The 16,610-nt window shown below is 41.9% G+C and overlaps 1 protein-coding gene across 16 annotated transcripts in view; it reads left to right on the top strand.

Annotated features, from left to right (window-relative positions):
* Nckap5 (NCK-associated protein 5) overlaps window positions 1-16,610 on the top strand; it is a 913,274-nt gene that overhangs the window by 728,637 nt on the left and 168,027 nt on the right. Inside the window, exon 11 of one of the 16 annotated variants that reach the window (XM_039091169.2) lies at window positions 8,699-8,703. The exons of the other annotated variants lie outside the window; for them this stretch is intronic. Within the exon in view, the coding sequence (XP_038947097.1) occupies window positions 8,699-8,703 (5 nt within the window). The remainder of the gene's footprint in view (window positions 1-8,698; window positions 8,704-16,610) is intronic. 16 annotated transcript variants of the gene reach the window in all.

Genomic DNA, 16,610 nt, shown 5'->3' with positions numbered 1-16,610 from the left:
CACACTTTAGTTCCTGCTTTGACTGCCTTCAGGAATGAGCTGTGACCCAAAATTATAAGACAAATAACCACTTTCTCTCCCAAAGTTTTCTTGGCCTGAGTATTTGTCACAGTAATAGCAATGAACAGAAATGAAATACATACATGTCCATCCATACCCACATGTCCAAACATAAGTGCCCTTATACACAAGTGTGTATGAAGTGTTAATTTAGGTGTTATGTATTAAATGTGATAATTGCTTGTTCAGGTCATTCCGCCCCTTGTTAGCAAACAGAATTTACTTCACGGAATCCTTACCTCAGAGTTTTACTGAAGTGGGAGATGGAGCCCAGAGAGACTGCTCCTTCATCACCACCAATCTACTTCACAGTCATTGTTTTCTGCCTAAAGAGCCTCCCACATGCTAGACCATCTTTTCTAATGTTCCCCTTTATCCCTTTTCCCAGTCCTGTAGCAGAGTGCCCATTGCAATAGCTTTCAGCAAATCAACCAATTAAAAGCCATTTAAGGCTCTGTTTGTGCTTGCCAATATGCTTACACTTTGGACAAATTGAATTTAATATATTTGGTTCATGTCCTAATAATCTGTTACAGACAACACCACCGTGGACGTAATAGATGGGCCCCCAAGTAAGGATGCGAATCTAATAATCTTGTAACATGATCAAAATACTTACCCTATAAATGTGCTTATGCTCAGGAGTAATACAATCACAGAATATTATATTGCAACTTTCAAGATCAAACAGTCTGCTCCACCCTTTGTTGTGAACACTTACATCAATCCTTGTCTCATGCAAGGTCACACAGTGCATTCAGAACAGAGTGGTGACCAAGGTCTAGTCTAGATTGCCAGTGTCTACTTTTTGTACTGTGGCAGAGGGTAGCGTCCTGGCTAGCTTTAACTGCCAACTTGAAACAATCAGCAATTATCTGGGAAGATAATCTCAATTAGGACTTGTTTAGAATCATCTTTGCCTGTGGTCATGTCTAGATTGGGAGGGGGTTGTCTTGATTGTTAATGGATGTACAAAGGCCCAGTCAACTGTGGGTAGTACCATCCTCCAGGCAGGTCATCTTAACTCTATAAGAAAACTAGCTGAGCAGAAGCCTGCCTGCCTACCAGCAAACCGTGTCTTCTCTGATTCATCCCATACTTTTTTGAGTGTGAAGTGAGTTCCTCAATCAGAATAATTCCTGTGTAGGAATAATTCAAGTAGGACTGTCTGGAGAGCTACCCTTTATTCCCCGCCTTGACTTCCTTCAGTAATGAACTGTGACCTGGAATTGTAAGACAAATTAACCCTTTCTCCCTCAAAAGTTATTTTTTGGACAGGGAATATGTCACAGCAATAGAAATGAAACTAGAACTGGTAATATATCTGATGGTTTTTAATAAAGAAGAAATAATTTGTTATGATAAGTGTGCTTTGGACAAAATGGGGACCGTTGGGAAGTGGTTTAAACGTAGAGAGTTGAGTGCATACAAAGGACTCTGCAGAGGCTCAGACTTGGCTGTGTGGAGAGGAGGGATTACAAAGAATCAGATGAAGTCAGGGAGCCTGCATCAGCACAGTGAGATGGATGGCATAGTACCTGTTGGTGAAATTCCTTAGACTACTGCATTTTCATCTGAGCAGTGAAGCAGCAGGAAGGCGTTCAAAACAACCCCCAGCACCACTACCAGACAGTGTACACTGCAGTCCCCCTACCCCTTCCTGGGAGTACTTCTTGAGTCCCCTGGGAAGGGTGGCCTGGGAACAGGGAGGTAGAGCAGGTGACCTGGCTTCATGGCAAGGCTAGTTTTCCAGAAACTACATCCTAAAGAAAGTAAGTGTCAGGCCCCAAGCCACACTGCATCAATGAAACTCTTTTCATTGTTGAATTTCGTAGGACCTTTTGGGGTTTTGTGTTTGGGGGTACTTTGCAGGAATGCTTAAATTTATCCTTGTGGGCTTTTACTCTGTGCCTTAGAGGAAATGTTTCCTCGAAACTGAGTATACTCCACAGCTGGATGCATGTGTCAGAGATGCCCCCAAGTTAAACTGCTGGCTTTGGTGGTTATGGAGAGCTTGGGTTGACTCATAAAGTTCTTTGAGCACAGGACCAAGGCAGCAGGTCTGCTCCTTCATACAGAAAAATTTTTCTTGCTACTTCTGGATATTCGGGGAGTCCCAAAGTTCATCTGTGGGTTTCCTTTATTAAGAAATTGGTCCTAAGCTAATATTGCAGCCATTCGAGTGATCTATACCACTACTGACCTATGTCATTCATGCACATTTTATTGAAAACACTTTTATCTAATATACTTCCCCTCGACCCTGCTTTTGTAAAGTCAACAAATAAGAAGAGTCCCAAAATGCTCACCCCTGTAAATTCAAAATACAAGTCCCTCTGAAAGAGAATAGTTTCCAACCCGGGCTTCAATCTTCTGATTGTTTTCCCCTCTGGGAATAGCTAAACATCCAGGAAGGGCGGATAAAGATCATGTCACTGAGATCGTATTGCACAATAGGTGTGTATTTATATTGTGAAGATAATCAGAATTGCAAAGTAGACCCCAGTGTGAGTTCTCCGAGATGAAATGCATACAGATGTTTTCAGATAAGTTTTACTCATATTTCACTGTGTGCTGTTTGATGCCGGGCAAGGCAGTCACAGAGATCCTTGAATTAATGTAGAAAGCTCATAATGAGATGCGTGCAGAGGGCCATTACCATCAAGGTTGCAATAGAACTTGCCATAAAACGGGGAAAACAAAATGAAGAGGTGTTCAGTAAGCCAGTGCCGCATATGCAAAACTGTCTCCTTGTTACAGTGTTGTACCCATTGCTGTAGGAGGAAAACACTCACTGCATTAACTGCATAAGAAAGATTATCACAACTGATTGTTCAAGAAGCTGCAAACCTGAATATTTTACTAGGGAATGATGACATGTTTTTGGTCTTGAATGAGTGACTTTATTAAGTACATAGCACGCCAAATATAGAAGAATGAATATAAAAAGATAGATGGAGGATGGATATACAAACAGAAATAAAGTATCTTCCAATCAGGTGCTTCCAACATCCAGCAGAGAGCTCCTGGGGAAGTCGAGGCTGTCAGCAGGAATTCCTGTTTGAGCTCTCTCTCCAGGACTGAATGTCTCTGGTTTGTAGAGGTTGTAAATATGCTGTTTGAACCTATTATCCTCTCAGTCTTGTTTTGTATTCTACTTAGAAGCCTCACTGGAAGGGACTCTGCTCTGACTGGACCTCTAGTAAGAACCTTGGTAACTGCTTCTGAAAGGATTCTGTATTTGAATTATGTTGGGTGTGTTGAGCACCAGTTTTGATGATACATTGCTCTCTCTGTGTCTGTCTGTCTGTGTGTATCTGCCTATCTATAATTATGGTTTTGATGATGCACTGCTCTCTATCTACCTACCTACCCATCCATCCATCTATCCATCCATCCATCCACCCACCCATCAATCTATATTCTTTAAATTTGGCTTGCTATATACTTAATGAAATCACTTATCTAGTTATCATAAATTATTTCCCAGACCTTAGAAAAATATGTCTTTGGAAATTTCTTGTCTCACTCTCCTCTGCCCTAGGAGATCATCCACTTTCTGTGCAGTCCCCATCACTGCCCAGCCATGAGTATCACTCACCCATCACTTCCAATAACTGTGGATTAGTTTTGCCTTCTCAAGAGTTTCCTAGAAATAGAATCATACAATTGTGTGTGTGTGTGTGTGTGTGTGTGTGTGTGTGTGTGTGTACCAATACTCAAGATCCACCTCAAGTGTGATTCTTCAAGATGCTGTTCACCTTGTTTTAGAGGCAGGGTCTCTTATTTTTACCTGGAATGTAGTGCTTTGCCAAGCTGGCTGGCGACCAAGTCTCAGGGCTCTGTTTCTCTTCTCTTCTGCCTCTCCCTGTCCCTTCTCACCTCTTCTTCTCTCCTTCTCCCCTCCTGTATTTCCTCCCCTCTTTCTCTTCCCCACCCCTCGACCATACTTGGATCACAAGTACATACCATTTCAGCTGTTTTTTAAAAACATGGGTTTGGGGGATAGAACTCTAGCTTCCGGCTCCTATAGCAGAAATTCTACTGTTGGCACCACCTCCTGAGCCCAGTTCACTGCCTTTTCCATGGCTTCTGCTCTCGGCACTTTTGATAATTTCTCTCAAAAGCTTTGGATATGTTCATATACTATTGAAATAAGAAAATGACAACCTCTTAGTTTCCTTTCCTGTTGCTGTAATTAAGTATTCTGAACAAAGCAATGTAAGAGAGAAAGCTTATTTCAGTGCACAGTTCAAGGTACTGTCAGCCACATGGCAAAGTTAAGGTAGCAGGAGCCGGAGGCAGCTGGTTACATTGAAGCTGCACTTAGAAGGGGAAAGCGGTGAATGTATTCTTGCTTTCCAGTGCTCAGCACCTTCTCCACTTAGAGCATCCAGGATCCCAGACCAGGATGGATACCACCTCTAGGAGGCACCTCAGATAACTTAGTCAAGATAGTTTCCCCAAAGACATGATCAGAGGTCATTCTCCCAGATCATTCTAGACCCTGACGAGTTGATGATAACCATCACAATCTCTTACTTTTTAAAAGCATATAACTCACAATGAATAATATTTCCATAGTATAGACTTGACCCATTTCCGGCACACTCAGGAGATACGACACTGCTCATCCTACAAAATACTAAAATGGATGAAGTAATGTGAAGAATCTCGAACCCTGTAAGCTGCTCTGTTATTGTGTATTTGACAGAAATTGTAAGAATCATTCTAGGAATTTCCCCACTTTCCAGGTACTGGATTGTGTGACTTAAGTCACTTAAATACTTCAAGTCTCAGTACATACAATTCCGTTTTGCAAAGAAACTAGAGAATATTTTTCTGAGAGTTTTATTTGTGCTAAGAAAGGGAATAAAGAATGTGGGAAGTTGAGGATTGATTGAATATAAAGAATTAGCATAAAACACATCACAGAACCTATGTTTGAGGCCTAGGTCTCAATCGAAACTCTAAAATTTAATCTGTAAATCTAACATATCAGGAATAAATGCTTATTGTGAAAAATAGGACTTTCATGAGCCACGAAGAAATTGTGTGAAGAATTTCAGAAACTTTGGAAACTAATGAAATCACCAGGTAGACTAATATTAGAAAGCCACACCAGGCTAATTCATTTCTATATATCAATAAAAACCAATTGAAAAATGTAGCTGACAAGAGATTCCATTTGTAAAGTAAATAAGAACTATAAAGTACCAAGTAATGGGACCTGATAAGAAATGGGTAAGATCTAAATGAATGAAACAGAAACTATGTAATGAGAAAGGAAAGGAAGAAATGGATAAACAGAAACACATTGCATACCTTGGGACAAGGACATCGAGTGTTAGGAAAACATTAAGACAGCATGACAAGTCTAAAATCAAATGCCTTCTCAACAAAAGTAACATTTTCTGGGACTACTCTGTTGTTGTAAAAATATAAAAATAGAAACCGGTGATGTTGTCTTTTACCCGCTAGGTCCGCAAGGCAGTGCCCCAAGATATCTGCTAGATATCTTGGTGGAAACACATCCCATTGCACACCTTCCTACACTCAAACCCTCACATAAAAGAACACACAACACAATAATCTTAGATCCAGTTGATAAGATATAATTGCCCACTTAAACATACAAAGCCTGGTACCATCCATGCCTTAGGAACATTGATAACAACCTGTAAATACACAGAGCAGAATCTTAACATCACCTGCCATGGCTTATCACCCTCTCCTCCCTCTCTCCCTTCTCCTCTCTCTCTTTCTGTTCTTCTCTTCCTTCAAACTTCTCTCCCGCCCATCCTTCCTTCTCCTCCAATGACAGGCCTCCTTTTATCCTGTACCTGCCCCTCACCTGTATTTTACAAATTCAATGGGGAGGTGGTTCTGGTGAAGTCACCTGAGTTCTGAGTATGTGACTAGGCAGCTGTCCTTGGGGCAGTGGAATTAGCATCAAAATACAGATAACTCCAGGGCAGACCACAACACTACTCAAAAAGCCAATTATATATTATATGTTATATGTTATATATTATATGTTATATATTATATATTATTTGTAATTTATATATTTATTGTATATTTTATATTGTATTATATTACATACTATATATTATATATTATACTATGTACTATGTGCTATATACATTTACTATATACTATATTATATGTATGTATATATATGTATATATATATATCTGAGATATTAGATACATTCTCAAATATAAAGGAAGCCTTTAAAGATTAAGGACAAACCAGGACAATATGGAAATAGTATTTTCTCATGCTTCAAAATAGGCTTTAGTGCTGTAGCACTGATGGGGTTGAATGTAGAGGAACAGGGACTAGACTGATAGAAGATGATGAGTCTAACCCTGGGGATGCTTACATGGGAAATTTTTTCATAAGAAAAGGAGAGTGGGGAGTGATGATCTCTAAGTAAATTAAGTAAAATCTAAAAATAAAAAGAATTGGAGCCCTAGCTTACTATGAAGTAGTTTAATACTTACATGGGTTTTTAACTTTAGTTTTATTACTTCAGTGTGTGTGTGTGTGTGTGTGTGTGTGTGTGTGCGCAAGCGCATGTGAAAGGCAAAAGACAGTGAACACACATGCCTCAGTGGGTGTGCGCAGGTCTGAAGAGAACTGGCAGGAAGCTTTTCTCTCCTTCCATCAACTGGGTCCAAGGGATTAAATCAAGTTGTTGGGTTTAACAAGAGGAGAGCCTTCATCTACTGAGCTATCTTGCTGGTTCTGAATTTGTATGTGTTAATTTTCTAAATTTACAAAACAATGTAAGTACTGGAGAAACCCCCAATAAGTAAAGAGGAGGTTTTATTCAGTTTCTGTGGATTCGATGTCTTTTTTCAAATAGGGTAGAAAAATCAAGAAATCACTAAGAAAAATATCGTCAGCTGTTATTAAATCTATAAATTTTTATTAAATTGATATTTTAAAGTGTTAGTTGACCGAATGCCCTCCAGCCAATAGGTAAAGACAGAAGGCAGACCAGAAGGAAACACTGTAATGTGTTACGGCCAAAGATGAAAGTCTGAAGTGTACAAGTAATTCCTGTGAATTACTGCTCTGAAATTGTGAACTGTAAAACAGAAAAAAGGAGACGAGAGTTCCAGAGAGTTAAAAGGAGTAAACACAACTGCGAAATCTCTGAAAGGACACCGCTGCCTTCCCTTGTAACCAATAAATAAAATTACAAGCCTTTTTTCCCCACCCAACACACCGGCATAAATAAAACTGATAATAATAAGTGCTGTCAGTAGATTTCTAGAGAAACAGGCGGTCCTGTGCCCAGCTGTTAAAGTAGAAACCTCAGGCTGCAGACCTGCCTTTAGTGAGGATGTAAGTTCAGTTCCCTGTACCGGTGTCAGGTGGCTCACAACTTCCACCTCCGAGGAACACAGTGCCCTCTTCAGACCTTCATGGACGCCTGCACTCATGTACGTATGTCTACAAGCAGACACAGACAAAGACATGTGTGCAAAGACATGTGTATCTTATGCAAAGAATGACATGTACGTATTGAGTTGTATCTGCAGGAGAAAAATACTATGACCATCTAAGAGTCCAACAGAAAACTGCTACCCTCAGACTGTGCAGTGCCCTGCTATCGTTTAATAGAATCATATTGCGCTGTATTTGCTAATCAAAGAAAGCCTCCAAGTGAAAACATGAAGCCGCAGAGCATTACAGAGAACATGGAGCAAATCATACTGCACATACACTAACATATAAACATGAAGTAATGAGTAATGTAATGCATGTGTATACAGTATATATAATATATGTATATATACATATATATGAATTTAAAATAGTCAGGAAATATAGGTGGCATACATGTAAGAGCTGCTGTGCTTGGGGAAGAAATAAAGAGGGATGGCAAGAAGACACCTTATCTTTCTTGTAGAATTTAAGTTTTTGCAGCGATAATCTATTTATAAATTATTTAGCTATAGTCAAAAGTGCATTGCCGAAAAAAAGAACAAAAAAAAAAAAAAAAAAAAAAAAAAGAGGGGCTGGGGATTTAGCTCAGTGGTAGAGCGCTTACCTAGGAAGCACAAGGCCCTGGGTTCGGTCCCCAGCTCCGAAAAAAAGAACAAAAAAAAAAAAAAAAAAAAAAAAAGTGCATTGCCTGGAGAGGCGAACACACACACTGCTCTTATGGAAAGACTCAAGTTGGGGTTTAAGCACACATATCTGGTGCCTCACTGACGGCCTGTACCTCCAGTACCAGGGAATCTGACACCTGGATTCCATGGGCATCTGCACACATTCCCACATGGACACACGCACATGCATATAAGCAAAATACCATATATGTGCATATGAAATAACTGAAATTAAATTGAGTCTGGGTCACCTTGCTTCATGTTACACTTTCCATTAAATGGATACATTCTCATGCAAATTGCATAATTTCCTTTTTCATGCAACTGAATAAAGTTCTATTGTGCATAGGTACCACATTTTCTTCGTCCATTCATCTGCTGATGGACATCTAGACAAGCTCAATTTTCTGCTATTACGAATAGAGATTCAATGCATATGCATAGGCAAGCACCTCTGTAGTAAGAGACAGAGTCCTTTGTGCCTGGGCTTCTATAGATTGTTCATATAGAAGCTGTATTTAAATTTTTTTATCTAAAATTTTTTGTGAACATCTCAAATTAGTGCTGTACATCATTTAGATCCTTTTGAAACCTCCCACTTCCCTCCACCTCCTCCTGTGCCCCCATTTTCTCTCAAATCCATGACCTGTTCTCCATTGATATTGTTGTACACATATACACATCCAACACACACACACACACACACACACACACACACATGTTCAGGCTGCTGAGTTTGCTTAGTGTTGGTTGTGTGTATTGTGTTTAGGGCTGACCACTTGGAATCCTATAACCTGTCCCAGGGCCTGTCCCTGGTGAAGATTGATTCTCCCTCTTTCAATAATCATTAATTGCTTGTAGCTCTTCATCTAGGGGTGGAACCTTATGAGATTTTCCCTATCCACTATGGTTTCTTAACTGAGGTTGGTTGTTGTTATGTGGGTCCTGTTTAAGCAAGCATATTGTTAGAATTTCCTGGGTCATATATAGAAGACACTATGTTAAAGCAGTGCCTGGATCCTACAGCCTTTCTTCCCCTTCCCCCTCTGCTGTATAACTGGAGCCTCACAAGCATCAGTTGGGGTTTGGATATGTCCGTGAGAGTCAGTTGTTATGTGAGTGTGGACCCATTAGGATTTCTGCAATCATGTCCATCTGACTCAAGATGAAGCTTCTTTGATTCTGCCCTTAAGTTTTCGGGGCGCCTCGGATGTACATGATGTGGGCATGTACTGCGTGGGTGGATTGATACAAACCTAGACCTATATGGGAAGAGTTGAAGAAATCCTCCAGAATACTGGCCCATAGGCAAACCTGGAGAGTATTATCTTGATAAATGATTGATTGACAGGAGAGGGCACAGCTCACTGTGTATGTTGCCACCCCTGGGCATGTATAGGAAAGCAGGCTAGTCAAGCTATGGGTGGTGGTGGTGGTGGTGGTGGTGGTGGTGGTGGTGGTGGTGGTGGTGGTGATGGTGGTGCGGGTGTGCAAGCCAGTAACCAGTGTTCCTCCCCAGCTTCTGCTTCATTTCCCACTGCCCCGATCTGCTTCAGTGTTGGCTGTTACCTGAAAGTATAAGATGAAATAAATCCTGTCCTCCCCAAGTTTCTCTCTGCCATGGTGTCTTATCACAGCCACAGAAAGCTCGCTGAGCAGAAGAAGAGTGGGGATGTTAAATCAACAAAGAACCAAAGCAACTAACCCGATAAATACCAAATTCAAATGAACCAACAGTGGAAAGTAAGAGATCTAAACCAAGATGGGGTGAGATGAAGTTCTGTCAGCACACAATGGGATATATGGCAAGGAAGCTAAAGATGATTAGAGAGTGGTCAGAAGTCAGCTTAGACAGAGCTAGGACCTATGAGAAAGTTTTTAAATGCAAACAACAGGGCCTGGAGAATGACTCAGCAGGGTCTGGAGAATAACTCAGCAGGGTCTGGAGAATGACTCAGCAGGGCCTGGAGAGAGTGACTCAGCAGGGCCTGGAGAATGACTCAGCAGGGCCTGGAGAGTGACTCAGCAGGGCCTGGAGAATGACTCAGCAGGGCCTGGAGAGTGACTCAGCAGGGCCTGGAGAGTGACTCAGCAGGGTCTGGAGAGTGACTCAGCAGGGTCTGGAGAATGACTCAGCAGGGTCTGGAGAGTGACTCAGCAGGGCCTGGAGAGTAACTCAGCAGGGTCTGGAGAGTGACTCAGCAGGGCCTGGAGAGTGACTCAGCAGGGTCTGGAGAGTGACTCAGCAGGGCCTGGAGAGTGACTCAGCAGGGCCTGGAGAGTGACTCAGCAGGGTCTGGAGAGTGACTCAGCAGGGCCTGGAGAGTGACTCAGCAGGGTCTGGAGAGTGACTCAGCAGGGCCTGGAGAATGACTCAGCAGGGTCTGGAGAATGACTCAGCAGGGTCTGGAGAATAACTCAGCAGGGTCTGGAGAATGACTCAGCAGGGCCTAGAGAGTGACTCAGCAGGGCCTGGAGAATGACTCAGCAGGGCCTGGAGAGTGACTCCGCAGGGCCTGGAGAGTGACTCAGCAGGGTCTGGAGAGTGACTCAGCAGGGCCTGGAGAGTGACTCAGCAGGGTCTGGAGAGTGACTCAGCAGGGCCTGGAGAGTGACTCAGCAGGGCCTGGAGAGTGACTCAGCAGGGTCTGGAGAGTGACTCAGCAGGGCCTGGAGAGTGACTCAGCAGGGTCTGGAGAGTGACTCAGCAGGACCTGGAGAATGACTCAGCAGGGCCTGGAGAGTGACTCAGCAGGGCCTGGAGAATGACTCAGCAGGGCCTGGAGAGTGACTCAGCAGGGTCTGGAGAATGACTCAGCAGTTAACACTTTCTCTTCTTACAGTGGACCCTGGTTGAGTTCCTAGCACACCGGCCAGTGAGTCCAGGTCCAGGGAATCTAATAGCCCAGTCATCTGGTCTCCATAGGTGCCTGCACACATGTGGAACACACACACAGACACACACACACACACACACACACACACACACACGGAGGCATACATATGCATAATAATTATTAAAATAACAACAACATCATTAACAGAGCAAAAGAAAGAGAATTCTATTGAGTGAATCAAGCAAGTCTCACAAAGCAAACATGGTGTGTTTTCTCTCCTTTGTCCCAGGTGTTATACAAATACATGTAATTATGTGTGCATGTAGCGATGCACCTCCCTGCAACTGGGAAGTCTTAAGTGAAATATCAGAAGTCAAGAGCCACCTATTTATTGCTAGGAAAACATCCAACAGACAATCGCTATGAGTCTTATTTAGTAAAGGTTACTTTGTTCCAAACAAAAGCTAAGCACTATGGGAAAGCCTACAAGGGAAAAGACACTGTGATACTGGGAAAATGGCCTGAGAAACCTCATTTTGTTTTTTTATTCCAACTGCAGACTATATTTAAAGTTAAATTTTAAAGCTTTATGAATGTTGCTTAGATAAAATAAAATTAATGACATTAAATTAACTGGCAGTTAGAGAGTAAAAGAAAAATAGAATGATACTCTGATGAGGGTAATTTGAATGAAAATTGGAACAAAAACTTAATCAATCCATTAAGGGCAGGGAAATAGGGGGCAAAAACAACACAGACCTCCCCAACAAAGGATCTTGAACAAAGAAGACCTGGGGGAAAAGAGCAGAAATGGAGGTAAGTGACATTAGGAATTGGTGTGAACTGTAGACAAAGGGAAGCCTTTACTGATAAAACTGTGGCCTGATATTCTAAAGAAGACAAAGAAACAGTCCCAGGAGAGAGGACGTGAACCCAGGTAATTAGTAGCCAGAGAAGCATTTGGGGGTGGCCAGGGAGTAAAGGGACTACTCTGCAAGTAGGAGGACCCCTGTTCAGTCCTCAGAACCAATATAAAAAGCTGAATACAGTGGGAAAAGCTTCTGATCCCAGAACTAGACAGAAACAAGTAGATCCCTGAGGCTTTCTGGTCAAGCAAGTGTAGCCCAGGTGGTGAGCCCCAGACCAGTAAAAATCCCTATCTTGACAGACACACACACACACACACACACACAGACACACAGACACACACACACATACACACAGACACACACACATACACACAGACACACACACACAGATACACACACACACAGATACACACACAAACATACCGACACACACACAGACACATAGATACACAAACATACAGACACAGACACACATACACTCACACACACATACACACAGACACACACACACTGAAAAAATGATATGCTACATGCTATAGTAAATAATGCTTATCAAAGTTTATTCAAGTAGTACAAGGAAGGTATAATGTTAATGATTCCTTATACCTTTAAGCTAATTCTCCATTTAAAAAAATAAAATTTACAGAGGCAGCTCAGTGGCTTCGAGGAGTAACATATTCATTCCTAGGGAACAAGGAAACTAACTCTTAGCAAACCGGAAGCCCTGTGAGAACACCTGTCTCTTCTATGCCTGTGATAATATCACATTGGCTCTGGGAACCCAGAAGTGTTCAAGTAAATCAAAATCCTAAAAGTGCAACGATGTGGCTGTGGTCACCGTGCCATAGTTCCTGGTCCTTGTAGAACATAAATAGTGACTGAGTTGGCTAGCCACGTTGCAGGGAAGGACTCAGTCCTGCTTCTGGCGGAAGAGAACTGAAGGACAACACCGGAGAAGCTTTACAAACTGCCACGTTCTCCAGCACATAACATGAAAACACAAAGAGCTGTGACACATCCGCAAGCCCACAGTGACTGGCTAGGGAAATGTAACAAGGGAAAGGCCGTGCATCCTAAGAAGAAACACTACGGAGTATCTACAAAAATAACCGATTAGGGGCAGTCAATTGTGAGGGAGCCATGAAACTTGACTGGGCAGTAGAGCTATGTATTAGAAATAAGCCTGTGTCTTTTGACGGAGGAACTCGACAGTGGAAAAGATGAGATCAATTCCTGAAAGCTGAAGGCAATTAAATCAAAATCCCTTCTGAGTATGAGATGGGCTCTGACAGGGGAAGAAACTCATGTCTGTGAAGTGTTGTGACTACAGAATTAGAAAGCGGCATGGAGGACAGGGCAGTACAGGCTCAGGTACAGGAAAAGAGAAGGAAGCTACAAATGAGTTAAATGATAATGCTGCTTAAGGTGGGAAACTTGAACTCACGAACAACATTGATCAGGCTCCTAAAAATGTGCCGAACAAGTAATAGAATCAAAAATAAATTCCAGATGGGGTACTGTGTTTAAAGGTAAAACATTTTTTGAAGAATCATAATAGCATTCTTGTTAAGTGAGAAAAATCTAAATATCATAAAGAAAATGACTGAGATATTTAAGAGTCAAACCAAATCAATAAGCAAGAAACCTCCGTAGAAGACATTATAAATAAAGGTAAAAGGTAAACAAGACCAAAGAAAAAATGTCTATTCGAATATCCACATTTATAATAAGTATATATAATATATATGTAACATATATCAAATATAGGTCATGTATATTATACATACATATCAGTAATGACAGCTCAAGAAAAAGATGATCAAATACTGGGTAGAAACAAATTACAGGAGAAAAATTTGAGAACACCCTAATGAAAATCAAAGTATTTTAGCAATGGATAAGAAATAGCATGACAGTCAAATAACAAACACTGCTGGCAAAATTTAAAAACTGATATCTAGGGCTGGGGATTTAGCTCAGTGGTAGAGCTCTTACCTAGGAAGTGCAAGGCCCTGGGTTCGGTCCCCAGCTCGGGAAAAAAAAGAACCAAAAAAAAAAAAAAAAACCTGATATCTAGTGCACAGAAATTTTGACTTGGTGACATTTTTTGGAAGACTGTTTAGATCTTCATAAACAAAAAAAAAAGCAAGTATATGCATTCTAGAACCCAGACTTGCCAGTTCCTGGTCACTGCCTGGGAAAAGTCAGCTCCATGTATGCTGTAAGTCTTAGGTGTCCATTGCGAGGATACTTCTGGCAAGAAAAGGTATTGTGAACAACCAAAACTGTCTTTAATGGCAAAAGGTAAGTCAAGACTGGACCCTTCTACCTCATAGAACACCGGCTGGATAGAAATAGGGAATCTAGGCATCCATGAATTGACAAAGAATTTAGAATATCCCCTTATGGAAGGAATGTAAGAGGGTACTGGACACTCAGCGAAACACCTGTGGGATTGAGTCTCTCGGGAATAAACTGCGACTAGCCAAATCGTCTCTGTCCGCCAAGATGGGCAACTGCAGGCAGGCACGTGCTTTCAATAGGTCAGAAAAAGAGAGGAGGAGAGGAGAGAGGGGGAAGGGAGAGAGAAACATTAGAAAATCAGTAAGAGAGGGTTAGATATAGGAGAATATTTAGAGAACAAACCTGTTCCAGCAAAGGAAGACACAGGGAAAGCGAGGCAAAGAAAGAAGGCACAGAGTCAACAAACAGCTAACACCCGTGTAGGATTTCATTGATTTGCTATCCAGCCAGAGGAAGGTCATATGAAAATAAAATAAATAAATACTAGGTAGGTAGGTAGATAGGTAGAAGTACAGAACACTATGCATAGTACAGAACTATTCGTTTATGTTTGTAAAACAAATGTGGGTTAATACTGTGTGTTGATAAATTCAACCAGAATGTTGTGCAAAGATCCACACTCAATAGAAGCAAAGGTCATTTCTGACAAGATGAGGTCTCATTCTTTGGAGTGGAAGGAGGTAATACACATGAAAACATTCCAATTTTGTTTTATTTCTCCTGATTATGAAATCTCACCACCGGGCTTTTAAATACAGCTTGTACAATTTTCAATACTTGAAAGACCTACTAAGCGCCATGAATCCTTCACCATGTTCTTTTGTGAATTACCACCTGTCACCCTGAGAGACTCAGGAAATTATTGAGGACAGCTGGCAAATATGGGACCAGTTGCTTGTCTTCGGGGAGAGAGCTAATCTGTTAGAATGGTTTGCCCTGATGCTGGTAGGAACATCCTGGTCTTCTGGTGTTCCCCAGGGAGAGAGCTAATCTGTTTGAATGGTTTGCCCTGATGCTGGTTGGAACATCCTGGTCTTCTACTGTTCCCCAGTTGGGGAGCAGAAATGAGGGTGTGCTGGTGTTTCCATGAGGCAACCCTCAGTTGAGAGGCCCAGGGCCCATGGTTCATGCTAGCCCTTGGTTGTTATGGATTGTGGCATGTTGTTTTGTTTGGGTTTTGTTCCCTTTCTTTGACTCATCTTTACTTTTAACTTAGTCTCCATGCCTGTGCGTATATGCGTGCACATACAGTGCAATGCCTGTGTCAAGGACAGAGGATTTGGAAGTTGCTTCTTTCCTTTCACCTTATTATGGATGGCAGGGTCTTTCTTATGCAGCCATGCTGCAAGCTCTGGGATAAGAGCCGGTGTGAGTTTGCTATGATCATTTGCCAGCCCTCTGCAGGAGTCAGTGCTGGAACTACAGACTTGTAAGTCTCATAGCCAACTTTTTTTTTTTTTTTTTTTTTTAATTAACTTGAGTATTTCTTATATACATTTCGAGTGTTATTCCCTTTCCCGGTTTCCGGGCAAACATCCCCCTCCCCCCTCCCCTTCCTTATGGGTGTTCCCCTCCCAACCCTCCCCCCATTGCCGCCCTCCCCCCATAGACTAGTTCACTGTGGGTACAGTCTTAGCAGGACCCAGGGCTTCCCCTTCCACTGGTGCTCTTACTAGGATATTCATTGCTACCTATGGGGTCAGAGTCCAGGGTCAGTCCATGTATAGTCTTTAGGTAGTGGCTTAGTCCCTGGAAGCTCTGGTTGCTTGGCATTGTTATACTTTTGGGGTCTCGAGCCCCTTCAAGCTCTTCCAGTTCTTTCTCTGATTCCTTCAATAGGGGACCTATTCTCAGTTCAGTGGTTTGCTGCTGGCATTCGCCTCTATATTTGCTGTATTCTGGCTGTGTCTCTCAGGAGCGATCTACATCCGGCTCCTGTCGGTCTGCACTTCTTTGCTTCATCCATCTTGTCTAATTGGGTGGCTGTATATGTATGGGCCACATGTGGGGCAGGCTCTGAATGGGTGTTCCTTCAGTCTCTGTTTTAATCTTTGCCTCTCCCTTCCCTGCCAAGGGTATTCTTTTTCCTCATTTAAAGAAGGAGTGAAGCATTCACATTTTGATCATCCGTCTTGAGTTTCGTTTGTTCTAGGGATCTAGGGTAATTCAAGCATTTGGGCTAATAGCCACTTATCAATGAGTGCATACCATGTATGTCTTTCTGTGATTGGGTTAGCTCACTCAGGATGATATTTTCCAGTTCCAACCATTTGCCTACGAATTTCATAAACTTGTTGTTTTTGATAGCTGAGTAATATTCCATTGTGTAGATGTACCACATTTTCTGTATCCATTCTTCTGTTGAAGGGCATCTGGGTTCTTTCCAGCTTCTGGCTATTATAAATAAGGCT

Source organism: Rattus norvegicus, chromosome 13, assembly GCF_036323735.1.
Source record: "Rattus norvegicus strain BN/NHsdMcwi chromosome 13, GRCr8, whole genome shotgun sequence".
Taxonomy (NCBI): domain Eukaryota; kingdom Metazoa; phylum Chordata; class Mammalia; order Rodentia; family Muridae; genus Rattus; species Rattus norvegicus.
The sequence above is the reverse complement of the archived record's forward strand: the minus strand, read 5'-3'. Positions and strand labels throughout refer to the sequence as shown.